Below are 27,484 nucleotides of genomic sequence, written 5' to 3' on the forward strand. Positions count from 1 at the left end.
TAATAAGGGAGACAAACCATGAATCAAACATATTTTTATACAATGCTCTTCCTATCAACACAAATCTGTTTCTAAAACAAAACACAATTACCAACCCAACTGCTTTACAGTCTTCTGAAATTTGATATCCTTTCATATATTTCTGCAGGGTAAGTATTTTTAAATGTCTAAATGTTTAGAACTTTAAATGCTTTTTTAGCAGATACACCAATATGTAAAAGGTAAAGCATCAACATCTTGAAAGGTTAAGTACCAAGAATCTACTGGTTATATTTTTCATAATTTTAAAATTCTTAAATTTATAGGCAAAAAATATATTAAGTGCTCTAGCTAGAACTTCTTGACTCAATACAGCAAACTGTACTTGTTGCTTTCTGTATTTCAACAGTGCAAGCTCTTCAAAAGAAACACTGAACTGGGTTTTAACATTTCCAGAATTCAACTGAGCAACTTTTGAAATGAACATTTTTTAAACAAAAGCATAGAAAGCAAGCGTCATCATATATAATAACATTTTTTACTAAACCATCATAGACAAAATAAAAGCCACAGTACTTGCTTTCATATAATTATTGGCCACCCTCCTCCCCCCAAAAAAACCCCAATCCAAATCCAATACAACCTATTGCTCCCCTACCCACCCCTGCCAAGAAAACATCTTACAACCAATTTGAGACAAAAAATCAAAGCAACATGATCAAAAATTTCAAAACCTGTTCCCTCAATGATTGCTGTATTGTCAGTTTGGGCATGCAGCAAAGTTCATAACTATCACCATGATGTAAATTAAAACATTTTAAGAATTTTGACAGTATAATATTATTTAACACTAATTAAAAAGCAAAAGGGAAAATATCAACATGAAATGTTAGTTTCCATAATAGAAAGAAATTAAAAATAAATTAGTAAAAAAGAAATTCCCAGTATTAACCCCAAAAGCATGTTACAACACAATCCAAATCAACCAAATTAGCCAAGTCAAATGGTCATACTTTCTGCTGGAAAAAAAAAAGCAACTTTTTTTTTCTTTTTCCTTTTTTTTTTTCTCTTAAGACGGGCAAATAAATGTGGAGAAGCAGGCCATACATATTATAAGGGGGTTTAAGTGGGGGTGTATCTGATGTATTTTAGTAAGTATAATTTTTTTCCTGCAATTATTTAGAAGGTTAAATAGGCAGTTTGCTACAGAGGTTCAGGTTGGTCAAATATTTCCTCTGACAGACTGTCAAAAGGTTGAGCCTCCATTAGTTCGCATATTTCATTATCGAGGTCTTCTTCTGTATCTTCTGTAGTCACTTTTTTGGTTTGAAATAAAGATAGAGTTTCTAGTTCTAGATCTTCAATACCTGCTCTGTAGTGTATCATAAGAAGTGTTAGAGCTTGTAGTCTTTCACCTGATTTAGTCAAAGCGGTCGAAAGGAGTGATTTTTTCTTTGAATCAGTTGCCTCTTTCTCTTCCCTGGCAATTGAATTATTGTGTTCCAGCTCCTGATCAATTTCATTCTGCAATTTATCTAACATGAATTCTAGCTTCTGGAATCTTTCCTCATTAGGCAAACCCCTATAAAGGTCACGACCAATTTCTTTAACTGCAATGAAGACACTGTCATCTAGTCCTCCTTCTCTCCTTGCCAATTTGATTCCTGCAATGTTTCGCCGCCTGGAAGGACTTGGAACACAAACCTCTGAATCACTGCCTTCATTATCAGAAGTGTTTGGTGTTGGCTTGGGTGAGGGTTCTGCCAATTCAGCAATCTGTTCAGCTTGGCTTCTTCTAGGGCCTTGACGCAAGTTTAAGATCCGAGAGCTAGTGTTCCATAAATGTCTTGTTATACCTGTACTTTTACCACCTGATTTGTTAGAAGGCATTCCTAGAATATTTTCTTGTCCTTCTATCCGTAAGTTTTTCAAGATTCGGTCCACTCGCTTTTCAGGTCCTACACAAAGTGGAGTTTCAGCAAAGCATTTTTCTTGACATTTTTTGTGGCAAACATAAGCACAAAACATGCACTGGGAAGCGGCCTTAGTCCAAACTTTCTTCTTACAGTAGTCACACCATGTTGGATTCTGAAATTGAGTGTCTTGGAAACTATGTTTATTTTCTGTCAAATTCATCTGTCCTACAAAATACTCATCTTTATTAGGGGGAGGGATGTCCTCTATCACATTGCTTTCTTTTTCCTTCTCTATAAGATTCATGTATTGTTCTTGTTCTCCTTCCTTCAAATACTTGAAATGTATGGTAATATCACCAAAGCAAAATTTTTCATTGAACCCCTTTTGCATACTGATATTTCGCAATGCAGTTCTAGTAACCATAGCTTTCGGTTTCGGAGCATTTAATCTGAATTTTGTGAGATATTCTAAGTTTGAAGTAGCTAAACACCCTAAAGCAATCTCTTCAAGTTTTATACTAATATGCCCTAAGCAGATGAGACTACCTACCTTGAAAGGATCTCTGCACCACAATGCAATATTCAGGTACCTATGACAGCCTTCTATGTTAAATATACAAGTTCCCTTCACTCTTGTCCATTTACCTACTCTATGATGATAAGGAATTTCTGCCGATTCCCATGTTTGGTCATCTGCACTGTCCTTATTAGCACTTTCTGAAATTAAGTCTTTTGCCACTTCCTGCTTTGCCACATTTGACTTTGACATAGATGCATCTTCTGTCTGATTAACATTTGTTACTAACTTTTCTGAAGGTTTTTCTGTTTGAGGAAGAGAAACCGATTTCTCTGTTTTTTCAACAGCTGTATCAGTTTCTGCCTGGCTTTGAGTATCAGTAGATGGTGGAACAGATTTTGTTTGTGGTCTTGGTGGCACAGGTGGTTTCAAAAGATTTGTTTGGGATGTTTTTGTTAACTGTTGTCCTTGGTCTGAAACTTCGGCAACCTTAGTTGTCACTGCTTTGGCTGAATCTTTGTTTACAGAATTTCGTGGTGACACGTAACTTACTGATTTACGATTTAAGAGTGGTGAGGCAGGTCCATAAGGCTTAAGATTTTGTATTGAATTGCGTTTGGGACTCTGACTCAGTGATGGAATCTCATCTCTGGACTCATTTTGTATCTTGATATCACATGCCAAATCTTCAAATTCTAAATCTAAATCTTTGTTATCAATATCCACTAAAAGGCCAGTTATGTCTTCTTCAAAATTAGTTTGACTTGTGTTTGCCAGAAAAGCACTATCTTCCAATTGTGTAAAACTATCCTGTAGTATTGGCCCTTGATTACTCTGACCAACAGGCCTTTCATAATACACCATCACTCTGTCACCTGCTTGCTTGATGAGCTTTAACACTTGGATTGTAGATGTGATTTTAACTCCTATAAAATAAAAACAAACAAACAATACAGTAAATTATTGCCACAATAATCATTTAAATCTGTTGTAAATGCTACAGTCAAATTTTGGCTTAGACTGATGGAGGGATTCATGGGCTGGGATAATTTTTTTAAAAATTGGCTTTGAAGTAGATTTTTTTGAAATCATAAAACTGAGTGCCATGCCAAACACCAGTAAGTCAATATTGAGAATTTATACTCTTCCAAACCAAAAATAAATAAATAAATACACTCAAAATTATTTTATTAGTTAAATTGGAATTGAGAGAAAGGGATAAGTGATCAGAGGATGTAAACAAAAAGTTCTCCAAAAAAAATTACACACTACTTATTATACACTATATGAAAGATTGCTTTATATCACTAGTAATAAGAAAACAGCAAATCAAAACATCTCTTGAGGTTTTATTCAACTCTCAGAATATTGGTAAACATCACAAAAGTTAGAGTCAGTGTTGAAGAGGCTATGGGAAGATAAGCACACTAATACAGTATGGTAGAGCTGTAAATCGGTGTGATCACTTTAGAAAGGAACATGAAACAGAGAGTTGGATGGAATAGGGGATCTGGCCATACTGAATCTGAGAGGCTTATGTTCAAATCCTACCTCTGACAGATGCTGGTTATGTGGCCTTCCACAAGTCACTTAAAGCTCCCAGTACCTCAGACAATGCTCTAAAACTATAATTTGAAGAGCAAGCTTTTTGGTAACTGGTTATACTAAGGAATTCACAGGTCTCTTCTAAAAACAGAAATTGGAATTATGCTTTAAAATGTGATAAAACTGACCCAATGATCCCACTGGTAGGGATGGATAGGAGGCCAAAGGCAGAAGGAAATGTAAACAGAACTGAACAAGCAACACAGACAATGACTTTAATAAAGGACAAAAAAAAAAAAAAAAAAAAAAAAAAAAAAGGGAAGAAACTGAATATGTAATTGTAATGACCAAGACTATTTCTTGAAGAGACAGGAAAACATTCCCTTATTTGAAGATATGAAGGATTATGAGTGTTGAATATTGTATAATTAGTCAAAGCAAGCTGTGAGTCAATACTGCTGAGGGAGGACAAGGTGGGGAAGATCGAGTCCAAAGGACTGAGCTTCTGATAGTAAATTACCATCTATGTGGTCCAAGAGAAAGCAGTTAAGTAAACTTTAATCTTAAAAGAGATTTTTGGTATTTAAGTCAATATGGGAAAAAGACAAGAAGCCCACACTGAAGGTTGGATCTAAAGTACCTCATGGGCTATGGGAGAGATGAAAACGAATTTACCTGGAAATAAAAGGGTTAACAAGGTACTGTGGATAACAAAAGTATCATCACTGGATTTAACTTTTAAATTAATTAATTTACTGGAGTAAAAAAAATACATAAAATAAGGTATAGTTTGCTTGACCAATTTGTCCCTGCTTGTCATTAGGTCTTACTCTGCCAAGTACTGCTGTTTAAACAGAATAATTTATTATCTTTCTTGGAAAGAGAAAAGTGGTAGAAAGAAAGGTTTTTGAAAATTGGGCATGCAAGTACTTTTGGTACTTGACCAAAATAATACCTTCTTCCTCTTAGCTTGTTGTTTTCTCCTGATGTCTCAGGGTTATTCTAAATAGGCCACAGGAATAGAGCATCCATTTAACAAATGGAGAATGGAGAATACAGAATGGGTTTCAATTTCAGCTTTGTCATTTGTGACCTTGTTTTTGTCCTTTGTTCTCAAAGAGTACCATGATATCAGGGAGGGGATGCTATGATATGCACATGAATTGGATTTAAATGAGGGAGACTGTGCTAGGTCACCTGTCTCACTTTCCCCTCCAGTGACACCTGGGTCTTACAAATCAGGACGAGTGAAAATGGCCCTGGATGCATTGGGAGACCTTGGCCTTTTAAAAGCTAAGATCTTCAATAGGTCTCAGTCTGATTGAAACCATACCTAGTAGTTAGTGATTTAGGCTAGATAGCAATTGAGGCAGTATCTAGTCAGAAAAAAAAATCCAAGTAACTGACTTTGAAAGGCAAGTGCCTGGATTCCTCTGAACTTCAGTTTTCTTATGTATAAACTGAGGGAGCTGGATTTGATGATCCATATGTTATAGGATATAAGATATGGTCACCAGAGCTCTTCAAACAAGTCATACTCAAGAACTTTTAACTGTCAAGACCAAACTGCATATTTTAGGTCTTTAACAGATGTTTTCAGATGAAAATATGGGCTAAACATTCCTTCTTATGTAAAAATTCACTGAATAGGGATTATAAATAAGGAAAATGAGATAATTTCTAAATTAGATAACTTGATCTTTCCAATATAGACAATACTGATTGGCATTCATTTACGGTTCTGGCAAATACAAAAAAAAAAGTTTAACGTTAAAGCATGAATGAATGTTTATCAATATACACAGACCACATGGTACTCTCAGATAACCTATGTGAATGTTATCCCATTGTATTCAACAGCATCTTCTGCTAAATGGTAAGTCATTTAGTTAAGACCTGTAGCCAAGTAGTATTATATCCATTTATTCTCCTTATCCCCCCAAAAAATAGTAGTGATGGGAGTGGGGTAGTGATGGCAGCCAGCAGCAATAACAATTATGACCTTGTAATATTAAGAATTGGATATATTCCCATTAACTTTATTGGCAGGAGGGGAGTTAATTTTGGGAGGAGGAATCAGAGTCTCTGGGGGCAGGGAGGAAGAGAATGGGAGAAAATGATACTGCTGGGAAAGAAAAAATTATGCAGTCAAAAACTGATGAAGTGAAAAGGGGAGAGAGAAGGGAGTTGTAATATTTTGGATATAAATCCAATATCGGATTGTTGGATATCCATATCCATATCCATGGATATCAAACCATGCACTAGTTTAAAAGTTGTTTTTCTAAGTTAAAATCATTTAAGTTTACTGTAAAGAGCAATAGCAGAAATTACCTCCAATGGCTATTAGTCTGTCCCCCCGCTGAAGATCTGCAAGTGCAGCTGGGGAATTTGGGGCCACGGTCTCAATTACGACATGTCCACCATATCCATCAGATGACTGAACCAGGCGAAGTGTAAGTCCAACACTTTGTAAGTTTCCTTTTACTAACTCAGCCTTGATAAAGAGAAAATGTTCAAGAATGAATATTGATACAATGGACTTGTTAATAATAACAGTTCATGTTCTGCAGCAGTTAAAACAAGGGTAATCATCTTCATTTGCAGAGGAAGAAACAGACTATATACAAAGCTTTAAATAACTGGGATTTAAACTTAAGCATGTCCAATTGCAACTATTATTTTTTCATTACACTTTTTATGTTACTGAGAGGCACTAAATTTATATTGGGGCATGGAGGGGGGTGTGGAAAGACAATGAGCAGAGCTTGTCTTCAACTGAGGAGATAGGCTGAGACACCCTGCCACAAATATTGGGGCTGAAGGTCAGAGGAGAGAAGACTTTGCTATAGCAAGACAAATGAGCCTTAACCTAGGGAGATAAAATAAGTGGGTCCAGAGTAATCTGCACAAACTATCAAATTACTTTTTGATCAAATTATCTTCAATGAACCATCTCAACCTAAACAAGAGGAGATTTGGAAAGGCACCAATAAAACTGATGACTATTTTATTCCAAGGGCCTGTAATATTGTTTGGGGGAGAGATGTATAGGAGTATGTATATCTAAATATGTGTGTGCATATTTAGTCTCTGTAAAAGGTTATTTGGCATCATGTCAACTGAAATTTTAAAGAAAACACTAGCTGTAACAATAAACTACCAATTTATAATTGAAAGGTATATTGATAAATTCTTCATATCTATAGATTGCGTAACAAAAGATACATATTTTAACTTTAACAAAAGTAGCCCTTTAACTTCCCCTAGTACTGATATTCTGACACCATGGCTTGGAGGGCTGGCCCTGTCACACATTAGCACTGTCATTTTAGATAAGTTAGTTAACATCTCAGAGCCTCAGTTTCCACATATATAAAATGTGGAAAAGACTGACCTTGCCATCCTCCCAAGACTGCAGTGAAGATTAAATAAGATAATGGATATAAAGTACTTAGAATTATCAGTAAGTGGTCCACTTTTTTCAACTTAAAGGCTAATAAAAATATGGTAAATATGTGAACATCTATATTTAGGGATACTTTTAAATAAATTATGGTATATGAACATAATGGGATAATATTGTTCTATAAGAAATGAGCAGGCTGATTTCAGAAAAGCCTGGAATGACTTACATGAACTAATACTGAGTGAAGTAAGCATAACAAAGAAAACATGGTACAAGATTATCTGATGATCAACAGTGATAAGACTTGGCTTTTTTCAACAAGATAGTGATTGAAGGCAATTCCAATAGATTTGAGATGGAAAGTGCCATTCGTATCTAGAAAGAGAACTATGAAAACTGAATGTGTATTAAAGGATAGTATTTCCACATTTTTGTTGCAGGTTGTTTACTTGATTTTTTTTCTCATGATTTTTACTCTCTTGATCTGATTTTTCTTGCATAGCATGATGAATGTGGAAATATGTTTAGAACTGCACATGTTTAACCTATATTGGATTTCTTATTGTCTTGGGGAGAGGAGAGAAAGGGAGAAAAATTTGTAATTTTTATAAAGTTTTTGTAAAAGTAAATGTTGAAAACCATTTTTGCATGTATTTAAACTATTAAAAAAAAAAGTAAAAAACAACAATAACCACAACAAAATCCATCCTGTAAAGAGTTAAATAAATCAATGTTCCTGGGCCAAGAATCTAGAAGAACTGAGTTCAAATTCTTCCTCAAAGGACTTACCTGTATAACGTGGGACAAGTCATTTATCCTCTCACCCAACATTTTCTGAAGTGTAAAAGGGGAATAAAAACAGCTTGTACTTCACAAAGTTGTTGTGAGGATCAAATGAGGTAAAAAATGTAAAATGTTTTACAACCCTTAAAGTGCCATGAAATGTTAATTAGTATTATCATTTTAAAAATTCAACCTTAACAGAACTCGACTTTTAAAAAGCCACCCTCAAATCGCAATTTAAAAAAAATTATCCAGTTTCAAATGATTTTTGACATAAATGTTAGCTGAAAAACTTCAAGTTTTTAAAGGATAAAATTTTCCAGAACAGTGATTCAGTTAAAAGGAAATAATAAATGAAATTCTGTTTTTTTATCAATTTTTATTAGATAGTGCTAGTGAATTCTCTAAGCAAAACTTGAAAAAAAAATTAAGTTTATACACTACAGACTATACATTACAACCTCTAACTACATATACTATACTACTGTCAGATTGTTATCTTTATTTTGTTTCCATTTATCATAGTGAATTCACACATTAATAAGAATCAATAGCTCTACTACGATCATAATTATAAAATTATAAAACGACAAACAAATCATAGCTTGCTAACATGATCTCTTTCCAGGATAGAAAATACCAGATTTATGTTACCACCTCCTAAAACATAGAGGATGAAAAAGACTAATAAATCAAAGTAGTGCTAATTAAAACCTTGTTTTAATTTTTTTTTTTTTAGCACTGTACTAAAAACATTTTCTGCATTAAAAAGGCTTAATATGGTATAGTTCTTATCTGCTGGTCAGCTCCTCTCTCACATTCATGATAGCAGATAAATAATGGATAGCATATGTCCAATAGAGAATGAAGATACAAACGCCAAAAAGAAGACATTCCTACTCTCAAGGAGTTTGCATTTTACTTGGGAGACATAACATGCCCACCAATTTAAATATATACACAAAATGGTTTCAAGAAGGAAAAGATACTAACAATCAGGAAGGTCTATGAAAGGCCTTTTGTGGAAGCCTTTAATGAAGCTAGGGATTCTAGAAAAGATAACTTCAGGAGGACAGATTGCATTCCAAACATGGAAGGTGACATGTAAAGGTCTAGAAGTGGCAGGAATTGATGTCACATAGAAGATACTGCTAGAGTAGGATGATCCAATTAATACAGAGATTGTGAAGAAGAATAGGAAAGACGACTGAAAAAGCAGAAAGGAACTATTATGGAGGTCTTTAAATTCCACGCTTAAGAGAATTTGAGGTTAATAATAACATAGCAGTCAGATCTGTGTTTACTGAATACAAGGTACAAAGTAGATTTGAGAGAGTTGCAAGGCGAGGGTACCAAATAGTACACTAATGCTCTGAGAATTCAGCCTGCAAGGAACTGAGAAATGAATGAGAGGTGAATAGTGGATGAAAAATTAGACATAGAGGCAGGAAGACCTGGGTTCCAATCCTAATGCAAATACTTACTAGCTGGTAATTTCTAGCTAGTAATATTAGCTGATTTCCTTCATCTCTACCTGCAAATCTTTCTCTGTAAAATGAAAAGGATTCACTGGATAAGCTCTCAAAGTCCCTTCCAGCTCAAAATCTAAGGCCTTGTAATCCCAAAAGAAAGATTAGTACAAATGATTCCAAAGGTAACAATATGAATTGAACATACCTGCTTTTGGTATACATCATTAATCTTAAAGGAAAAACCATTGAAAACATGATTTAAGGAAATATTAAATTTTGATTCAAATGAACATGTATGTAAAGGAAGTCAGTAATCACCTTTTCTCCCTTCCTGATTCCTGACTTCTATCCACAACTTTTTATTACTCTTTTCAGTTGGAAAAATGCATTTGTTAAGCACCTACTATATGTAATGTACTAAACCAGGACTGGGAGACATAAGGGGGAAAAATCCCACAATTCTTGCCCTCAAGGAGTTTAGAATAATTACAGTTTAGTAAACTTTCAAAATACAAGTCAGAATATAAGAGCATGAAATAAGAAGTTTAGAAACCAAGTATTTCCAACTAAGATAATTAGAGAAAGCTTGGGTTTTAAGATTGGACAGAATTTCAGTAAGCAGAAATTGGACAGAGGAAGAACGTTCTGTATTCTACCAAAATATTCTGGAAATGGGACACTTTAAAAAGGGTTAAGAAAAAAAGCAGAGATTCAAAAGAATGGAATAAAAAGTAGCCTTACTTACCTGAACTGTATAGTGTATTTGGAGAATTTGGGAGAAATAAGATCGAAATGAAAAAGTTAAGTTAGAGCAAGACTGAACTGGTTAAGCAAGGAGTTTGGACTTGTTTATACGCAATGGTAATCACTCTGAGTTCTGACATGTAAAGTGACAAACACAATTACATGTTCTTAAGAATAATGATAGCTGATATTTATATAATGCTATAAAGAATGTAGAAGAATGTGGGATAGAGCAGAAGACACTGGAGGCATAGAAACTGGTTTGAGAACTATTTTAATAGTCCAGGTAGAAAGAATAAGGTCCAGATTTAAGAGGGTTGCAAAAGAACAGAAAAGAGATAATATTGATTCAGAATTCACTCTAAGGACTGGCTGAATTTGGGGAGAGAAAGAGTCAAAGATAACTCAAGTTCAGAGCATGCATGCCTTGCAGGAAAATGGAATTACAGACAGAGAAATAGAGAAACATGAACAACAGATGAGGACAAAATTGGAGGATTAGGTTTAAGGATAGATAAATGGATCAAGGGAGTGAATGTTTAGTTTTAGATAAGATGGGACATCCAGGTAGGAAAGGGAAATCAGTTTGAAAAAGGTTGATATTGAGATAAAGGTAAAAAGTATAAAGTACTGGATTTGATAGTTTGATAGTTGTTGTTGTTGTCTGTCCTTTGTTCTCAAAAAACATCATGACATCAGAGAAGAGATGCCATGACATGTAAGTGAACTGGATTTAAATGAGAGAAGGTGGGTAAGGCCACCTGCCTCACTTTCCCCTCCAGAGTCATATAGACTAAGATGCACTGGGAGAACTTTGGCCTTTTAAAGCTAAGGTTTCAACAGGTCTAAGTTTGAATAAGGCCACCCCAAGCAATAATTTAGGCTAGGTAAGCAACTGAGCCAAAGAGTTTCCTCTTTCATCTAGTCAAAAAAGGAAAAAAAAAAAATCCAAATAAATCTGGGAGGGGAAAACTCTCATGGTTTCTGGCCAAAGTAGAGATGATTGCTATTTACATTCAATCTGATTCAATCAATATTCAAACAAGGACCAAGTGGGGCTTAGCATGGGTCCTAGAGTGGCCAATCAATAAAAGTTTTAATTTAAGGTATGGTTTTTAAGAAAGAAATCTAACCATAAATTCCAAGATATCTTGAGAGGATTCAGAGATCCAAAAGAAAAAAAAAAGCTTTTAAGAGCATCTGTAGGTAAGAGTATGATACCCTATGTGGTCAAAGGGACAGAGGGAGGGAAGGAAGGGGTTACTTACCTTGACTGAAAAACAGAATCACATTTTTCTCTCAAATAGGAATGGAGGTTTAAAGGATAGGTAAGAAGACAACTTCATGTTCCCAGAGTCCTTTGTAGCTTTGAGGTAGAATCTGAACCAGAGTTCAAGCTAAATAGTCTTAATGTGCTAAATAAAATGGGAAGTTAGATCATCTACAGAGAACAGGAGATCATGTATGGGGAATGCATTGGTAACTGAGGCAACAACTAAAGGTCAGCAAAGAGGGCCATAGTATAATCAGGTAGTAAACTCATGAGATAAAGAGGTGATCCTTAGGAGGCACCAGAGCAAGAGAAAAGTAGAGAGAGGAAGACAGCAAATAAAGGGGATCACTTTCTATTTGCCAGTATCTGACACACTAATTCAGCAGTCAATTATATCTAATTTGAGTATAATTTTCTGTATACACGGATTCTGCTATTGATCATCTCCAGAATATATTCAATGAAAATGAAAAGTGTGGCCGATAATTGTTTTTACCTTCTTTGACAAAGAACAGTTGTCTTTCACTTAGACTTATTACCTAACAAGGAAACCCAGAACTATATATGAAATCTGACATTCGAGGGCTGCTTCTAAATGTTTCCTTCAGTCAACTTTCCTTTACTAGGATAGAACAGAAAAGGGAAAAACACAACACATGCCGGGTCTTTCCTTCCTAGTCTATGCAAAGTCTGACTTTAATCTCAATCCTCTGATGGTTTTTTCAGGCAAGACATGGCTGCCTGAGTAACTCCATTTTGAAGTATTCACCTGCTTTCCTTTTGAATTCCCCTATAATACTAATGCTAAAAATATATAATTAGTTTTACTTCTACAACTCCTAAGGTTTTCAAAATTGGCTTTCTGCAGGTAGAAATTATTTCTTTCACATTTTTCCAAATTTTTACTCTTTCTAAATCATTAAAATACGTTTTTCAATGTAAGTTAGAAACTACCCAATAGTTTCCTCACCACTACTCTACAGAATTCACAAGTCCACATATGACAGATATATGTCCAGCCAGAAAACAACCTAAAAAAAAAAAAAAAAAAGAAAAAGAAAAAAAAAAGACTAAGCATTCCAACAAGACTGTCAAAAATTTCCTGTAGCTTCTAATAATGTCAAGGAACTTTCCAAAATGAATTCATATTTGTCCAATTACTTCTTCCTAGAATGAGAGGCAGCATGCTATAGTACAAAGAACATGGCATTAAGTATCAAAGGAGATGGGTCTGAAGGATCCCAGTTCAGCCACTTGCTACCTGCATATTCTTGAAAAGGCAATTAAAGCTTCTGGGGTTCGGATTCTTTATCTGAAAATCGAGGATGTTGGCTCAAGAAGTCCCTGACAGTACTAGATCTATGATCCTAAGGCCTTGTTTTGAATGCTACCTACTTGTGACCCTGCAGAAGCCATTAATCCTTACCTAACTTTGGTGGGACTGTCACCTTCTAAAATAAGGTGAGATTAAATGATTTCTAAAGTTCCCCGAGATAGCACAATGGTTAAAGCATTAGGTCTGGAGTCAAACCTTTCTTGAGTTCAAAGGTGACCTCACATACTGGTGGGTATGACTCTGGGGAAGTCACTTCACTGTTTGCCTGTTTTTTCTTTAGTAAAAGAGTTGGAGAAGGAAATGGTGAACTACTCTTGTATCTCTGCTAAGAAAAACCCATATGGGGACAGAAAGAATCCCACAAGAATAAAAGTTCTCTTTAAGCTTAAAATCTCATGGATCTAAAAGTTAGGGGGAAGGGAGAATGGAATGTGGGGAGCAGAGAACACCTTTATTCCTGTTAAAACAGACTATCGAGTCCAAGAAACCTTATATATAGCTAAGGGAGATGAGGGGATATACCTAACTAAAAATCTACGTGCTTCAAAAATGGAACCACCGAAAAGGATGTTTAAAATCAAGGGCTGGTAAAGCTGAATTCAACTGATGGGAAATTACAAGTAGGGATGTGAAGTTTGGGACTTATTACTGAGAGGTATGTGGGTGTATGTGGAGACAAATCAATTTCACTGGAACAAGGGAAATGGGGGAGTTAATCCAAGAAATTAACACATAGGTAAAAGACGATGCATTTTGAAAATGAAGGATTTTATTTGTTGTGATAATGTTCTGAAAATTTGAGGTCAGAATTTTGAACAAAAACCCAAATTTTGAGATAACTTTTAAGGATGCTAAAAATACAGACATAAGAATAATTTAAGCATAAAACAGCTCTACTTAAGCAAATTCAGAAAAACTTTATTTCTTAAATCTCTACCCTTTGTTCATATAGATTAAAAGATAAACATGTGATAATGTACCAGCTAGCACAATGACTATTTTGATATGAAAACAGATAAAAAAAATTTTCTATGATAAAGTACCTAACTTTATATGTATGATTTGGTTTTATTATAGACATGCCATCTATAATCCAGCAAGAACTTTTCCTGAAATGACAGGGAAAGCCTAAATATAAGCTATCTTTATAACAATGGTATTTTATGTGGGGGTTTTGGAAAGTTTGAAAGCTTCCATAAATGATACCTGCATCTTCTTGAATTCAATTAAGTTAGGAAAATAATTAAGAGTCAGTGGACAGTATGTATAGGACTGCTTGCCATCTGGGGGAGGGGGTAGAGGGAGAGAGGGGAAAAATCGGAACAGAAGTGAGTGCAAGGGATAATGTTGTAAAAAATTACCCTGGCATGGGTTCTGTCAATAAAAGGTTATTAAAAAAAAAAAAAAAAGCACTTTGGATTATATCAAAAAAAAAAAAAAAAAAAAAAAAGAGTCAGTGGACATGAAGAAGCCTTGATCAGTATTCTACTATGTTCCCCTGAGACATAAACTACCTAGTGAGAAGATGATTTATAAACATTAAATAAAATTAAATAAAAACATAATGCTGTCTAAAACTAGAGACATGTAACAGAGGGAGTCATTCATTTCTTAAAAACAAATAAAAAAGCCATGTGAGAAAGCTTTTTCTTCATTATCCTGCTATGTTGATCCCAAACCAGATTTTAAAAGGTTATTTTAGTATTTTTGTCATTTTCTCTCTTTTTCAAAGCAAAGTCTAATTTCATCTACAAAACTAAAACTGAAAGGTGACAAAATTTTATAAATCAGTTAGCACTTCCCCATTCTTTGTACTTATCAGCTAAATTCAGATAAATCCAACTCAAATAGGAAAGAAATTTTAGAAAATTATTTCTTTTAAACTACTGAAATGTATATTGATGCCTAACTGTGGGGACTTACTATAATTAGAAGTAATGATAATTTACCTTTGTCACTACTTACCCAGCTGCCTTTTCCATAATATGTCACTGGCTCAGTGTTACTAAGTATAACTTCAGGGGAAGAGGTCTGAAATAGTCAAGAATTTTTGTTTTAATCCACTAGATTTGGAGAATGGGGGAAAAATAGGGACTAGATCTCTAATTTTACTGGCATAGGGAACTTCCAATGAGGATTAGCAACTATTTTATAACTTATAGCCATAGAAAGTCATCTTGCAACATTGAGAAGTTAATCACACATTCTAATGTGTGTCAGAGGCAAAATGTGAACCCAGTCAAGTGTTTTTTCCTGACTGCAAAACTATCATATTGCCTCTTATTCTATAATTGTGTTGAATAATTTAATGGAAGATATCTAACAAACTTATGATATAATTATCTTCACTATCAATAAAGACGAAAGTTTATACTTGAAAAACACCATTCTCTTTATGAGTGAGTGGGTCTTTTTTTTTATGGAATAGGTAACTGGAGAACAATATATATAATTGCTTCTGACATGTACAATGACTAGATCTGTGATCGTTCCTCACCAGGCTGTATTCTGTACTTCACAAATGCTTCAGAAATCTCTTCATACTTCAGTCCTGAAATTCACATTTGTCACCCATTCAATCCCTTCCATTGATTGGGATGCTCCTTCTAGGGCCTCCATTTGGGGATGGAGCCCAGGCCAACCACCATTTTATTTCTCTTCAGGTTGTTTGAATTTCTTCATTTTGTGTTATCTGCTTTCATTATAAGGTAAATTCCTTGAAGATGAGAAGTATTTTTCTGCTAGTAATGTGATTTACAGGTTTATCTCTAGTAACTAAGTCAGTCAGTGAGTCAGTGAATAATCATTGAACTGCTAGATGAAGGTTGGCCATTGGTGATACTAAAGTAACAACAATGCAGTGATCCTCAAGTTGGTGATCACTTCCTCCCCCCCCAATAACTCAAATTCTAGCAATAGTGCCTTTTACATTCTGTACAATGATTGATTTATAATACTGCAGAGAATGTGTGGTCTAAGTCTTCTTATCCTCACAAAGGAGGCATGGCAGGCTTGTAAAAGCTTAACTTACCCAGAGTCACACAAAGAGAAGAGTGAGAACTGGAACAATTATCTCTAGAGAAGAATAGGTAAAGCAAGAAGGGTGATTAAAGTGCAAATGATCAAGTGATGTAAAAGGTACCAGAGAGGCATAAAAGGAAGTGTGTCTCAAGCTTTTAGTCATAACGCATTAAATACCCAGTTGTCATTTTTGCTGCCCCTCTCCCCCATATTGTTTCAGTCATAGTGAATTCTGTGTGACTCCATGGGACCTCTGTCCATGGGGTTTTCTTGGCAAAGATGTTGGAGAAGTTTGCCATTTTCTTCCTCAATGTCGGAAGTCAAGTGACTTGCCCGAGGTCACACAGCTATGAAGTTTCTGAGACTGCACTGGAACTCAGGTCTTCCAGATTCCAAATCCAGTGCTCTAGCCATCAAACTACCCAGCTGTCCCAGTTAGCTATTATTCCTAAAGTTCTTTTCTTATCCCTCATTCTCGCAAAAAGCTCACCCCAAATGCTACTGACAGAAACCTATTGCCAAGGACAGGCCCAGCAATATATTTGGGGAGCATCTTTGCTAAGCAAAGAGATGAAATTTGTGCCCAAAGCAATTATCTAAGACTATCTACTAACTCCTACCTGACTACTAATCTTCTTCAAAGAAGAAGCCCACCAGATCCTAGTCTGACTTACCTATCTAAACTAGCACCAATTGCTCTAAGTGGCAGAGTCAGAGATTGGCCAAGAAGGCAATTGCATACTGGTATTTGGTATCTGTTCTGTTTTTCCTATTCAGTGCCTTCCTTCCCCTCCTTTGCCAGTAAGTTTAACAGAAGACAGTTTACTAGAGTGTTCAGAATACCACTGAAATTGTTTGGATTCATGAAACTCAAGTTTCCTGACCATCCCCAACATTACATTTTTATGGTAACCATGAGACTTTACCTTTACCAGACCTTTACAAGAGACTGAGTAGTCTCTTGTAAAATGGGAATAATGGTATTCCTGGGACTACTTCATCAGTGGGTTATGAGGATCAAATAATAAAAGGCAGGTACCTTAAAGTATTCTATGTTTGCTTATTATCATTTCTTGTGACATCAAAGGTCTGAATGCTTAAACTCTATCAAGATCTAAATCTTAAATAGATAATTATTTAAGAATGATCACTTTTAAAGTAAATTATCTCAGTATCTTTATAATAACTTTTGACTATAGTTATGCAACAATACTGGTTATCCATACAGGGTTCTTTAGAGTATCCTGTGATTCAATTTTCTTAGCTATAAAATAGACTGACCTCTATGGTCCGTTTTGACCCTAAATCTCTGATATTAATATGTAAGTGTGAAATATCATAGCAAGAATGATGTTCTTTTTCCTCTAGGTACAACTCCACATTCTTATGTGACACGCTTTCTATTAAAACTCTTAAGACCCAAATAAATTAAGTGTTCCAAAAAAGAATGTAAATTCCTTGATGACATGGACTGGTACAGTTGAGTTTTTTTTTTTGTTTGTTGTTTGTTTTTTAGCATCCCAGAAAACTAGAATGGTACAGTGCTGTAATTGCTTATGTAATTAAACTGAAATCCTGACAATAACCTGAGGCAATGTCACATTATCAGGAAATACAAATCAGGATTCAAACTTAGATCTTCCTGATCTGAGAGCTTAGTTAGTGAACCATGCTGCTCCTTCACACACACACACACACACACACACACACACACACACACACACACTATAGCTAATGCAAAAAATTTGGCTCAAAAATACTAAATAATGGGTTTATACAACATAAACTACATCATATTATGAAAATTATGGTGGCAAAAGCATTTCCTATAACTGAGGGTGAGTCCTTTTTTTCTGAAATGCTAAAATAAGAAGAAAAGAAAGGTGTTTAGCAATTGTCAAGAAGTGCTAATACAAGTTAACTAAATAGCAATTATATGAGCTGAAGAGCACTGAGGAGAGTGGACAGCCTGCATTTAACTTCACCAATAATGACAAAAGCAAGTAGAACCATTTCCAATTTTATGTGCATCTCTCCTAAGGAGAGCAATTTTGTAAAGATACCAGTGTTAAAAGATTGGCTTTGAGTACTCTTACACACTGACAGGCTTTTTAGCCTTTACTTGAACTGACTGTGAAGCTATAGTTTAATTTAGAAAAAATGAATTTTTGAATATTGATTTTTATCCCTTTCTAAATTGACATCAATTTATACAGTGGTTGGGAAGATGATGCATTTTAATACCAGCGCTGTATGACTCAGTTTTATTTTTCATGTCAAGATTGGTTTACAAAAAACCCAAAAAGTCACCAGAGTAAGATTAAAAAAAAAAATTCTAAATTGGCCAAACCTGGATTTCAATTTTGAGTGTCCCTTTAACAATTAATTTTCCACAAAAGATATTAATATCATTTTCTAATTTCTGTGGTCAGGTGGATAGGCAAAGAAGAGAGTGACAAAATACATAATTTTGAGTAACTGACACACAGAATGTAATGTGAGAACAAACTTAAAAACAAAAAACCTCTTAAAGGCAGACAATTATCCTTTTCTCTCAAAGAACAGAATATAAATTCTTTAGCTCACCAGCTTTTTAATAACATCATAATTTAAAAACTGTTTGATGAGTGTTGCACAAATCTGATATAATCTATAATGCAGGGGTACACTCTACACTAGACCAACAGAATCATACATAGGTCTAATGTAGGTGGCACCTTGTCTGAAACAGTTTTAGAACACTGCCCACAGTACTGCACAAGCCACAACTGAGGGCCTTGCCTCAAGTAACAGAGGCAGTCAGACAAACCAGTCAACAAGACTATATTGAGAATTACCATATGACAGAGATTGTGCTAAGTATTGCAGATTACCACCCTCCCAAAAAAGCCTCAAGAAGCTCACATTTTAATAGGAAAGACAGAATATATATAACATAAATCCAGAATAGATGGGAGGTGACCTGAATGGAGAAGGATTAGCAATCAGGATATTGGGAAAGGGGTACAGAGTACAGAAATAGGACATGAACAATGCAATGAAGCAGATAGAAGGAGAAAAAGCATTCTTACTATAAGGTGGCACTTAATGTGATAGCATAGAAATGGAAGATGGAGCATCAAATGTGAATAACAGCAGGTAAGGTCAATACTACTGGAGCTACAGAGAAAAATGGAAAATATAAAGAGGAATAAGTTTATAAACATCATTAAATATCAAATAGAGGACTTTCTATTTGATCCAGGAGATATGGTAGTAGGAAGGTGACAAAGACAGATATACACTCAAGAAAAAATTGTTTACTGGAGAATGGATTGGAATGGAAAAGATATGCAGACAGATCAATTAGAAAGGTACTGCAATAATCTGGTGATCACTACCTGCACTAGGATGGTAATTGTGTGAGTGAAGAGAAGACGACACATACAAGAGACATAAAGGTAGAAGTGATAAGACTATTCAGTAGACCAGACATATGGAGTCAGAGAAAGTGAAGAGTTTGTAAACTGGGTAGGAAGATATTGATGGCCTCGGAATTAACAGAGAAGTTGTAAAGAAACAAAAAATTTCCTGGGAAAAGAAAATGAGCTCTGCATTAGACATGCTGAGTTTCAGATAATCATAACAGTTTAACATTTACATTTATATAGTGTTTTCTATGTACTAAGTTTTTTACGATTATTACCTCATTTAATCTTCACAACAACTCTGGACATAATTGCTATAATTATCCCTATGTTACAGACAAGGAAACTGAGGCAAATAGAAGCTATGCAGTGATTTGTCTATGATCACAAGCTAGTAAATGCTGAGACAGGAGTAGCACTTAGATCTTTCTTATTCCTAGCCTTGGTGCTTTATTCACTACACCACCAAGTTACCCTAGATACCTACAGGATGTCAAGACATTTAAAAAGCAATTAATGATATGTGTGACTATACCTTAGGAGAAAAGTTTTGAGTTGGGTGGAACAGAAACACACAAATACACAGAGGGATATCTGCAAAAACATAGATGATAACTGAATCTATGGGAGCTGATAAAACCACAAAGTAATACAGTATAAAGCAAAAAGAGAAGAGAGCCCACACAGAGCCTTGAAGATAGAGAAAACAGATACCTGAATCAGCAGAGAACAGGGTCATTAAAGTCTAAAAGGATTGAATATTAGGAAGAAGGATGATCAATAGAGTCAAATACTACAGAGAATGTAGGAAAAAGGGGCAGAAGAGTCTTGAACTCAGGTCCTTCCTAGCTTAAAAGACAGTTTATCTACTATACTAAGTTGCCTCTCTCTGTAACCTATAATAAAATAGATACGATGGTGACAATTTTTAGGATAATGTCCATACTATGACAAGCAATTTTAGAAATTCAATGCTTGTTTTTGCATAAAATATGCATATTTTGTAAAAAATAAAAATTTAAATAAATTTTAAAAATTTTTTGAAAAAAAAAAGAAATTCAATGCTTGCAATAAATGTACACACACACACACACACACACACACACACACACATATGTGTTAAATATAGAATTTCTCTGAATTCGGGTGACGTGGCTAAAATGAATTCCTTTTTGAATGGAAAAAAGTATATAAGAATGCTTTTTTTGGGGAGAAAGGGTTCCAGACTTGTGATATTTTTGATATAGGAATACAGATGGGCAAGTGTTTTGTAATTTCCAGCTATACAGATGGGCAAGTGTTTTGTAATTTCCAGCTAAGACATTGAGAGTTAAAGAGACTTGCCCGCAGGGAGCAAAATCCGTACAAATTAAAGGAAAAACTTGATCCCAGGTCTGCCTGACTGAAGAGATCCACTTTCTATCCACTATTGCTAAATGGCCTCACGGAGTTAGAAAACAGTAACATCAATGACGGGTAACACCTAGGTGAAGAACAGCTGAAACAATATTTGTGTCTAATTTTGATCGATATGAAGAAGACGGTTATCTGTGCCTAAAAGGTAGACTCAAAAAGAAACTCAAAACAAGATGAAACCAATCTTTGATGTAGTATTTAAGCTGCCTAGATAATTCTTTCAGCAACTGACTATTGTTAAGCAACTATATATGAAAAGAGATTTTATACAGGAGATAGCAAGTTCCAAGTCTAAGTTATCTTTTCAGTATTTAAGGAATTCCCCTCAAGTCCTACCCCACTGCCTCATTATATGCCAAAATGACACAAGCACTGGAAGGCCTTACAATATATGTCTGATGATTATTTTTTGTTTAAATCCATGGTAACTCAGAAAGACGGTCTACTTAAATCTAGAGGGTTTGTAATTCATATTGCTGACAAAATCATGAACATCTGAAGTATCTCTAATGTGTATTTACTTGATATATTCAATACACTTACAGTACTTTAAAAAATTCAATTTTTAAAAAGTTATAGAAATATAAAAGTTATAGAAATTAAGATAATGGATTATCTCACTAAAGAGCACACTTCTTCAGCTTACGTAGCTCCAATGTCACCCTTCTTCCCTCCACACATCATTGTAACATGAAGGACAACCATTATCCAACCATAATTATGCCTTACTTAACCCTTAATTTTTTAAACTCTTTTCTGGGTAAGGGGACCCACATAAATGTTCCTGCCCTTGTTCTATCCCACACTGAAATAATTTGAATGGAAAAGATACACTGGAGAGTAGATAAGCTGGGGACTCTAGGAAAATAATTAGAAGCATAGAACTAGTAGAGCTCAGTTTGGAATAAAAAAACTAGCATTGAACAACTGAACTTTCAAATTCAAACAGTGTTTCTGCCATATTGACTAAGATGTCTTAGACAAAGTCTTGCCATATATGCTCAAGCATTAGAATCTTAGAATATATCAATATCATATATATCAATCTTCAGATGATGAAACAGAAAACCATAACCTTTTAGATTCAATTTTGGTTTTTATTCTGCTAAATCTCATATTGTAACAGCTCTATTTTGTATTATAGTCCTATATAAAGAAAAAAAATTAGGTATGTTATAATCCATAATTGGAATATATATATTCCTCTACAAATTGCAGGCAAATAACATTTCCCAGGGGCTCTCTAATCAAAGTAATTTAGAATTACCATTCTCCTAGATGGATGAACTAAGTTTATCCATTACATGGTAGTCTGATTCTCATTTTTGGGAGCTGGAAGGAAAGGTGAAAGGCTAATGGATTCTATAGCTAATGATTTTTGGCACATCAGAAAGAAAAGCAGATGTGATCACATTATTAAATATGTGAAGACTAGAATTTAGAGCTTAAGGGAATCTTAGAAATAACCTCGTCTGATTCCTTCACTTCATAGATGACTTTTTACTTCTTAAGTAATTATAAGTGAAAAGCAAAGACATAATAAAAACTTTATATCATTAAAAAAGAGCTTCATAAGCCCCTCAGTTGCCTGAAAAATTGGCATTGTATGCATAATATATTAATAATAAATTTATTATTTGATGATTGTGACTTGGTGCTCATTTCACTAAATACCTTGTGTCAGATCTAGTTGTGTAGAGTTATAGGGCACAAGTTGCTACTGGCATTAAAACAGTAGCTTACTCTCAATTAGATTCAGATATAAACAGTATACCTGAGGCCAGAGTTTCATATTGTTACCATTCATCATGTATAAAAGTTTCTGTCATATCTGAAGACATTTAACTGAATTAGTGTAACAGTGAAATTTGCAACACAAGAAGAAAAGGCAAGAGTAATTTATTCAATCTCCCTTTTTCTACTCTATACTCCTCATTCCTATACTCTCAACAGAACTAAGAATCCAGAATGATTTTATTAGTGCTCTCATTATGAATTAAAATTAAATAAATTATTAATTTTAAAGGATTTCTTGAGACAGGGAACACACAACGTGAACTGGGAACTTCACTATTATTTAAAATGTTTTTCTAAATACAAAATTAAATGAATTATTAATTTTAAAGGATTTCTTGAGAAAGGGAACACACAACGTGAACTGGGAATTTCACTATTATTTAAAATGTTTTTCTAAATACAAAAGTAAATGAATTAATTTTAAAGGATTTTTTGAGACAGGGAACATACAACATGAACTGGGAACTTCACTATTATTTAAAATGTTTTTCTGAATACATCTCTAATTCTAAACACATCAAGTCTATATAAATGCAGCATTTTTTGAAACTATAATCATAAACTAGGAACCACAGCACTGGCTTCCCCCCACTTCAAAAGAGAAGTAATTGATTAAAAAGTATGACTTAAATGATGCTAAACTTTTACCAAATTGTACAAACTCAATTTTCTTAAGGGATATAAGAAAAATCAAACCATTACTCTCTTAAAATAACAACAAAAATTATGAGGAAAATGAAAGTCTCTAAACGATTATGCTATAATACACTCTTATTATAAGGAACATACTCATACTAACATACTCATAATACATTCATTAATAATCATAGTAATTTTAATGGTTTCCATTTGTTTTTGACTTTGAAGTAATTTAAAGCAAAAAAAATTTTTTAAAGACTGATGTTGAATCAAATATTGTAAACTTCTATTTTTAAAAGTTCAATAATGAAAGTTTATGATTATGTTAATTATCTTCCAAGTTGTACTTATTTCACTAAAATGTTATTTATATTTATTAAGATTTGTAAAATAAATTTAATATAAAGTCTTGTAGATCATAGTTAAGAATGTAATCTTCTTGGATTACTTCTTTTAATTTTTATGGAATGTCCTACATTATTTTTAAATGTTAAGGGACAGGTCAATTCTCCGCAAGTTTCCACAGCTGTGAATCATAGCATCTGAAGGCAAGGCAGCCTTTGCTGACACAGGTGTTTCAGACGGGGAATGAAATAAATTGGAGGCAGAGGGAAGAGGAGAGAGGTTAGAATGAAATGCCCTCTCAGTCACAGAGGTCAGAGAACAGCAACTGCCTCTCAGTCTCCTTATCATTCTCTCACAAAAGGGGATCCATTCTGCAGGTCTGGGTTGGAGCTCCAGCAGCTACTGTCAGGGGGCTCCCGTGTATTTCAACATTTAAATATTTATATATTCACAATTATTTTATAATTAAGGTTTTTTAATATTATATTTGAATTGTTATTTTAAAAAGTAAAATTTTGTATTTCATAATTATTCATGTAAATACAGTCACGGTAAGCCCTTAACTAATCCATCTAAAAGAATATTGTGAGAACTATTAAATTACTTTGGAGATTCACAACATATTTTTTTTTTTGTTACTGTTGAAAGGACTTTAGCGAACAAAAACCAGTAGAAACCAACAGAAAGGTTCAGTGACTTGCCCAAGGACACACAGTCAGTATTTTTCAGAAGTAGAACAAAAGTTACTATTTATATATTATAGTATCTATTTGATTTTTTTTTTTACTTCTTTTAAATCTATTTTATTTTATTTTTCATTTATGGAATAAAACAAGCATTTCCATAACAGTGTAAGGAGAAAAAAAAAGATGACTACACATAAAATCAATTACGAACAATTTGCTATTTCTTTTAAATACAGTAATCATGCAAATTTCTTTTTCCTTCCTTTCCCCCCTTCCTACCACCACCCTAGAAATGGACATCATTAGGTGTGTGTGTGTGTGTGTGTGTGTGTATATAAAATCATTCTAAATATATTATTTCTCTGGATGCAGATATTATCTTTCTTCATATGTTTTCTGAACATATGAATTTGGGTATTCATAATAGGCAAAATTACTTATTCATGTCAAAGTTGTTCTTAAAACAATATTGAGGTTGTTATATAGAACATTCTCTTGGATCTCCTAATTTCATTCTTCATCGTGCAAGTCTATCCATGTTTTTCTAGGATCACCAAGCTCATCATCTCTCATAGCACAGTAGTTTTCCATCACAATCTAACAATATAATTTGTTCAGCCACTCCTCAATTGATGGATATTCCTGAAACTTATAATTTCTTGCCTCTACAAAGAGAGCTGCTACAAATACTTTAGAATACACAGGTACTTTTCCTTTTCCCCTAATTATGTTTGGAAATAGATCTGGTACTAATATTGCAGGATCAAAGAATATAGGCAGCTCAAAAACTCTTTGAGAACAGCTCTAGATTGCTCTTCAAATTGGTTGGATCAGTTCTCAATTTCACTATCAATGAATTGCTGTCCCAATTTTCCTTATCCCCTCCAACATTTGTCACTTCTCCTTTCAATTATTTTTAGCCAGATAGGTTGTTTTTTAATTTTCATTTCTCTAATCATAATGATTTAGAGTATTTTTTCATATGATTATAAATTATTTTGATTTCTTCATTAGAAAACTGCCTATTCATATCCTCCGACCATTCATCAATTGGGGAATGACTCATACTCTCAAAGATTTGACAAAGCTTTATGTATCAGAGCTATGAGACCTTAATTTAAATTATTTTTAATCATTCAACAATATGGACCTGGCTTTACTTATTGGATAATGATCCAGATGTTTCAAATTTTATACATGTGAAGAAAAGTTTTACCTACAATATATAACCTTTTATGACACCTGGCCAAGTTTTTCTATAAAGAATTTGGCTTTCCCCCTCTAAAACTGCTACAGATGCATTTTTGCCTAGAATACTGATAATCTACCCTTCATTAGGAATCTTTGTTTTCACTTGCTTGTAATGAAAAACCAAGTATCACCTACCTAGCCACTCTTAAAATTATCTTATTAGATCCCATATCATTCTTCAGAGACCTCAATAAAGACTATAATTTCTGATTAACATTAAAAGAGGCTGTGAAATTCTCTCTCTCTCTGTGTCTGTCTCTCTGTCTCTCTCTGTCTCTCCTCTTACCTCCCCCCCTTCTCCTTCCCTCCACTCCTCCACCGTCCTTTCCTCTCCAGAAAACTACAATCTATGTTCTGCTACAACACATTGATAATTACATCATTATATCAATGTTTATATTACCTGAAAATAGCTATGAGAACAAGTCCAGCTTTTTATATTGGCTTTTGATAGCATTCAAACCATGACATAATACTTTCTCAATCATAGATAGCATATATAATCAATTACTGTATATAATGATTAACTTAAAATAATTTTTAACCTTACTGGTTGTCTTAAGATGAAGCAACCTTTTTTTAACATTGATACGTTTTATTATCAATTGTTAAAAGTATTGTCTTACTAGCAGAAGGAGAAGGCAGAGATATGTAAAAGTAGAATAAATTTCAGAGGCCCAAATTTAATCTAACATTTTGGGAATTCCATTTATAGTATTTAAAGGAGTAATTCATTCTCCTAATGGCAACTTTGCTGATTATTCAAAAAGAATAATCAAATGCTCAACTTTGCATAGCAAGTTTCCTATGTTAAGCTTCTAACAAATTTTTAAGAAACAAGCGTGTTCATCAGCTGAAGATTATATATGCATCAGACTAAACATAATCTTCCACATTCTTAAAATCTTTAGTTATCAACTGAAGAAGCATAATGAATTACCCAGAAATTACTTTGTTTATGGTGATTAATAAAGATCTCTTATCAATTCTACTATAGGATATATATTGTTTATAAAGTTTAACATTCATATATTTTTCTTTTCTTTTTTTTTAATATAACTTTTTATTGATAGAACTCATGCCAGGGTAATTTTTTTACAGCATTATCCCTTGCATTCACTTCTGTTCCGATTTTTCCCCTCCCTCCCTCCATCCCCTCCCCCAGATGGCAAATAGTCCTTTACATGTTGAATAGGTTACAGTATATCCTAGATACAATATATGTTGCAGAACCGAACAGTTTTCTTGTTGCACAGGGAGAATTGGATTCAGAAGGTATAAATAATCCGGGAAGAAAAACAAAAATGCAAGAAGTTATTCATATATTTTTCTAATAAAATCCATTATTAAGCTAAATCAATTTGGTCACAAATAAAAAGTAAAAAAGGCAATTGTGATAGAAAAGAGTATCTGAATTCAAAACCCAGCTTTGTCACTTTCTGTGACTCTAAGGCTCAAGCTCTCCTAAGACCCAAAGACTTTTCAATCTTTAATATAAAGCTACAATCCTTTCACTCAAGAATTATTTATTATGGACATACTTAGTGCTAAGTACATTGCTAAGGGCAGGGGATATAAAGTAAAGAAAAAAAGTTTCTGCTCTAGACTATTAGTGAAATATGTAACACAATAACTTAAAAAATAAAATCAGAAGATAATTGGGAACGGAATGGGGATAATGACAGCAATTGGGAATTATGTCCAGACCTGTATGTGCCAAAATGTTTGTGGCAGCCCTGTTTGTAGTGGCTAGAAGCTGGAAAATGAAAGGATGTCCATCAATTGGAGAATGGTTGAGTAAATTGTGGTATATGAACGTTATGGAATATTATTGTTCTGTAAGGAACGACCAGCAGGATGAATACAGAGAGGACTGGTGAGACTTACATGAACTGATGCTGAGTGAAATGAGCAGAACCAGGAGATCATTATATACCTCAACAATGAT

At 34.1% G+C, this 27,484-nt stretch overlaps 1 protein-coding gene across 2 annotated transcripts in view; it reads right to left on the bottom strand.

Moving 5' to 3' along the window:
- Positions 1–1,085: 1,085 nt before the first annotated feature.
- The window catches only part of PDZD8 (PDZ domain containing 8), a 93,182-nt gene continuing 66,783 nt past the window's right edge, over positions 1,086–27,484 (bottom strand). Inside the window, exons 4-6 of one of the 2 annotated variants that reach the window (XM_051981514.1) lie at positions 14,940–15,005; positions 6,292–6,454; positions 1,086–3,338 (exon numbers count right to left, since the gene is read on the bottom strand). In XM_051981514.1, the coding sequence (XP_051837474.1) occupies positions 1,183–3,338; positions 6,292–6,454; positions 14,940–15,005 (2,385 nt within the window). In that variant the 3' untranslated portion in view covers positions 1,086–1,182. The remainder of the gene's footprint in view (positions 3,339–6,291; positions 6,455–14,939; positions 15,006–27,484) is intronic. The other variant, XM_051981515.1, reaches the window with a different exon arrangement.

Source organism: Antechinus flavipes, chromosome 2 (assembly GCF_016432865.1).
Source record: "Antechinus flavipes isolate AdamAnt ecotype Samford, QLD, Australia chromosome 2, AdamAnt_v2, whole genome shotgun sequence".
NCBI lineage: Eukaryota > Metazoa > Chordata > Mammalia > Dasyuromorphia > Dasyuridae > Antechinus > Antechinus flavipes.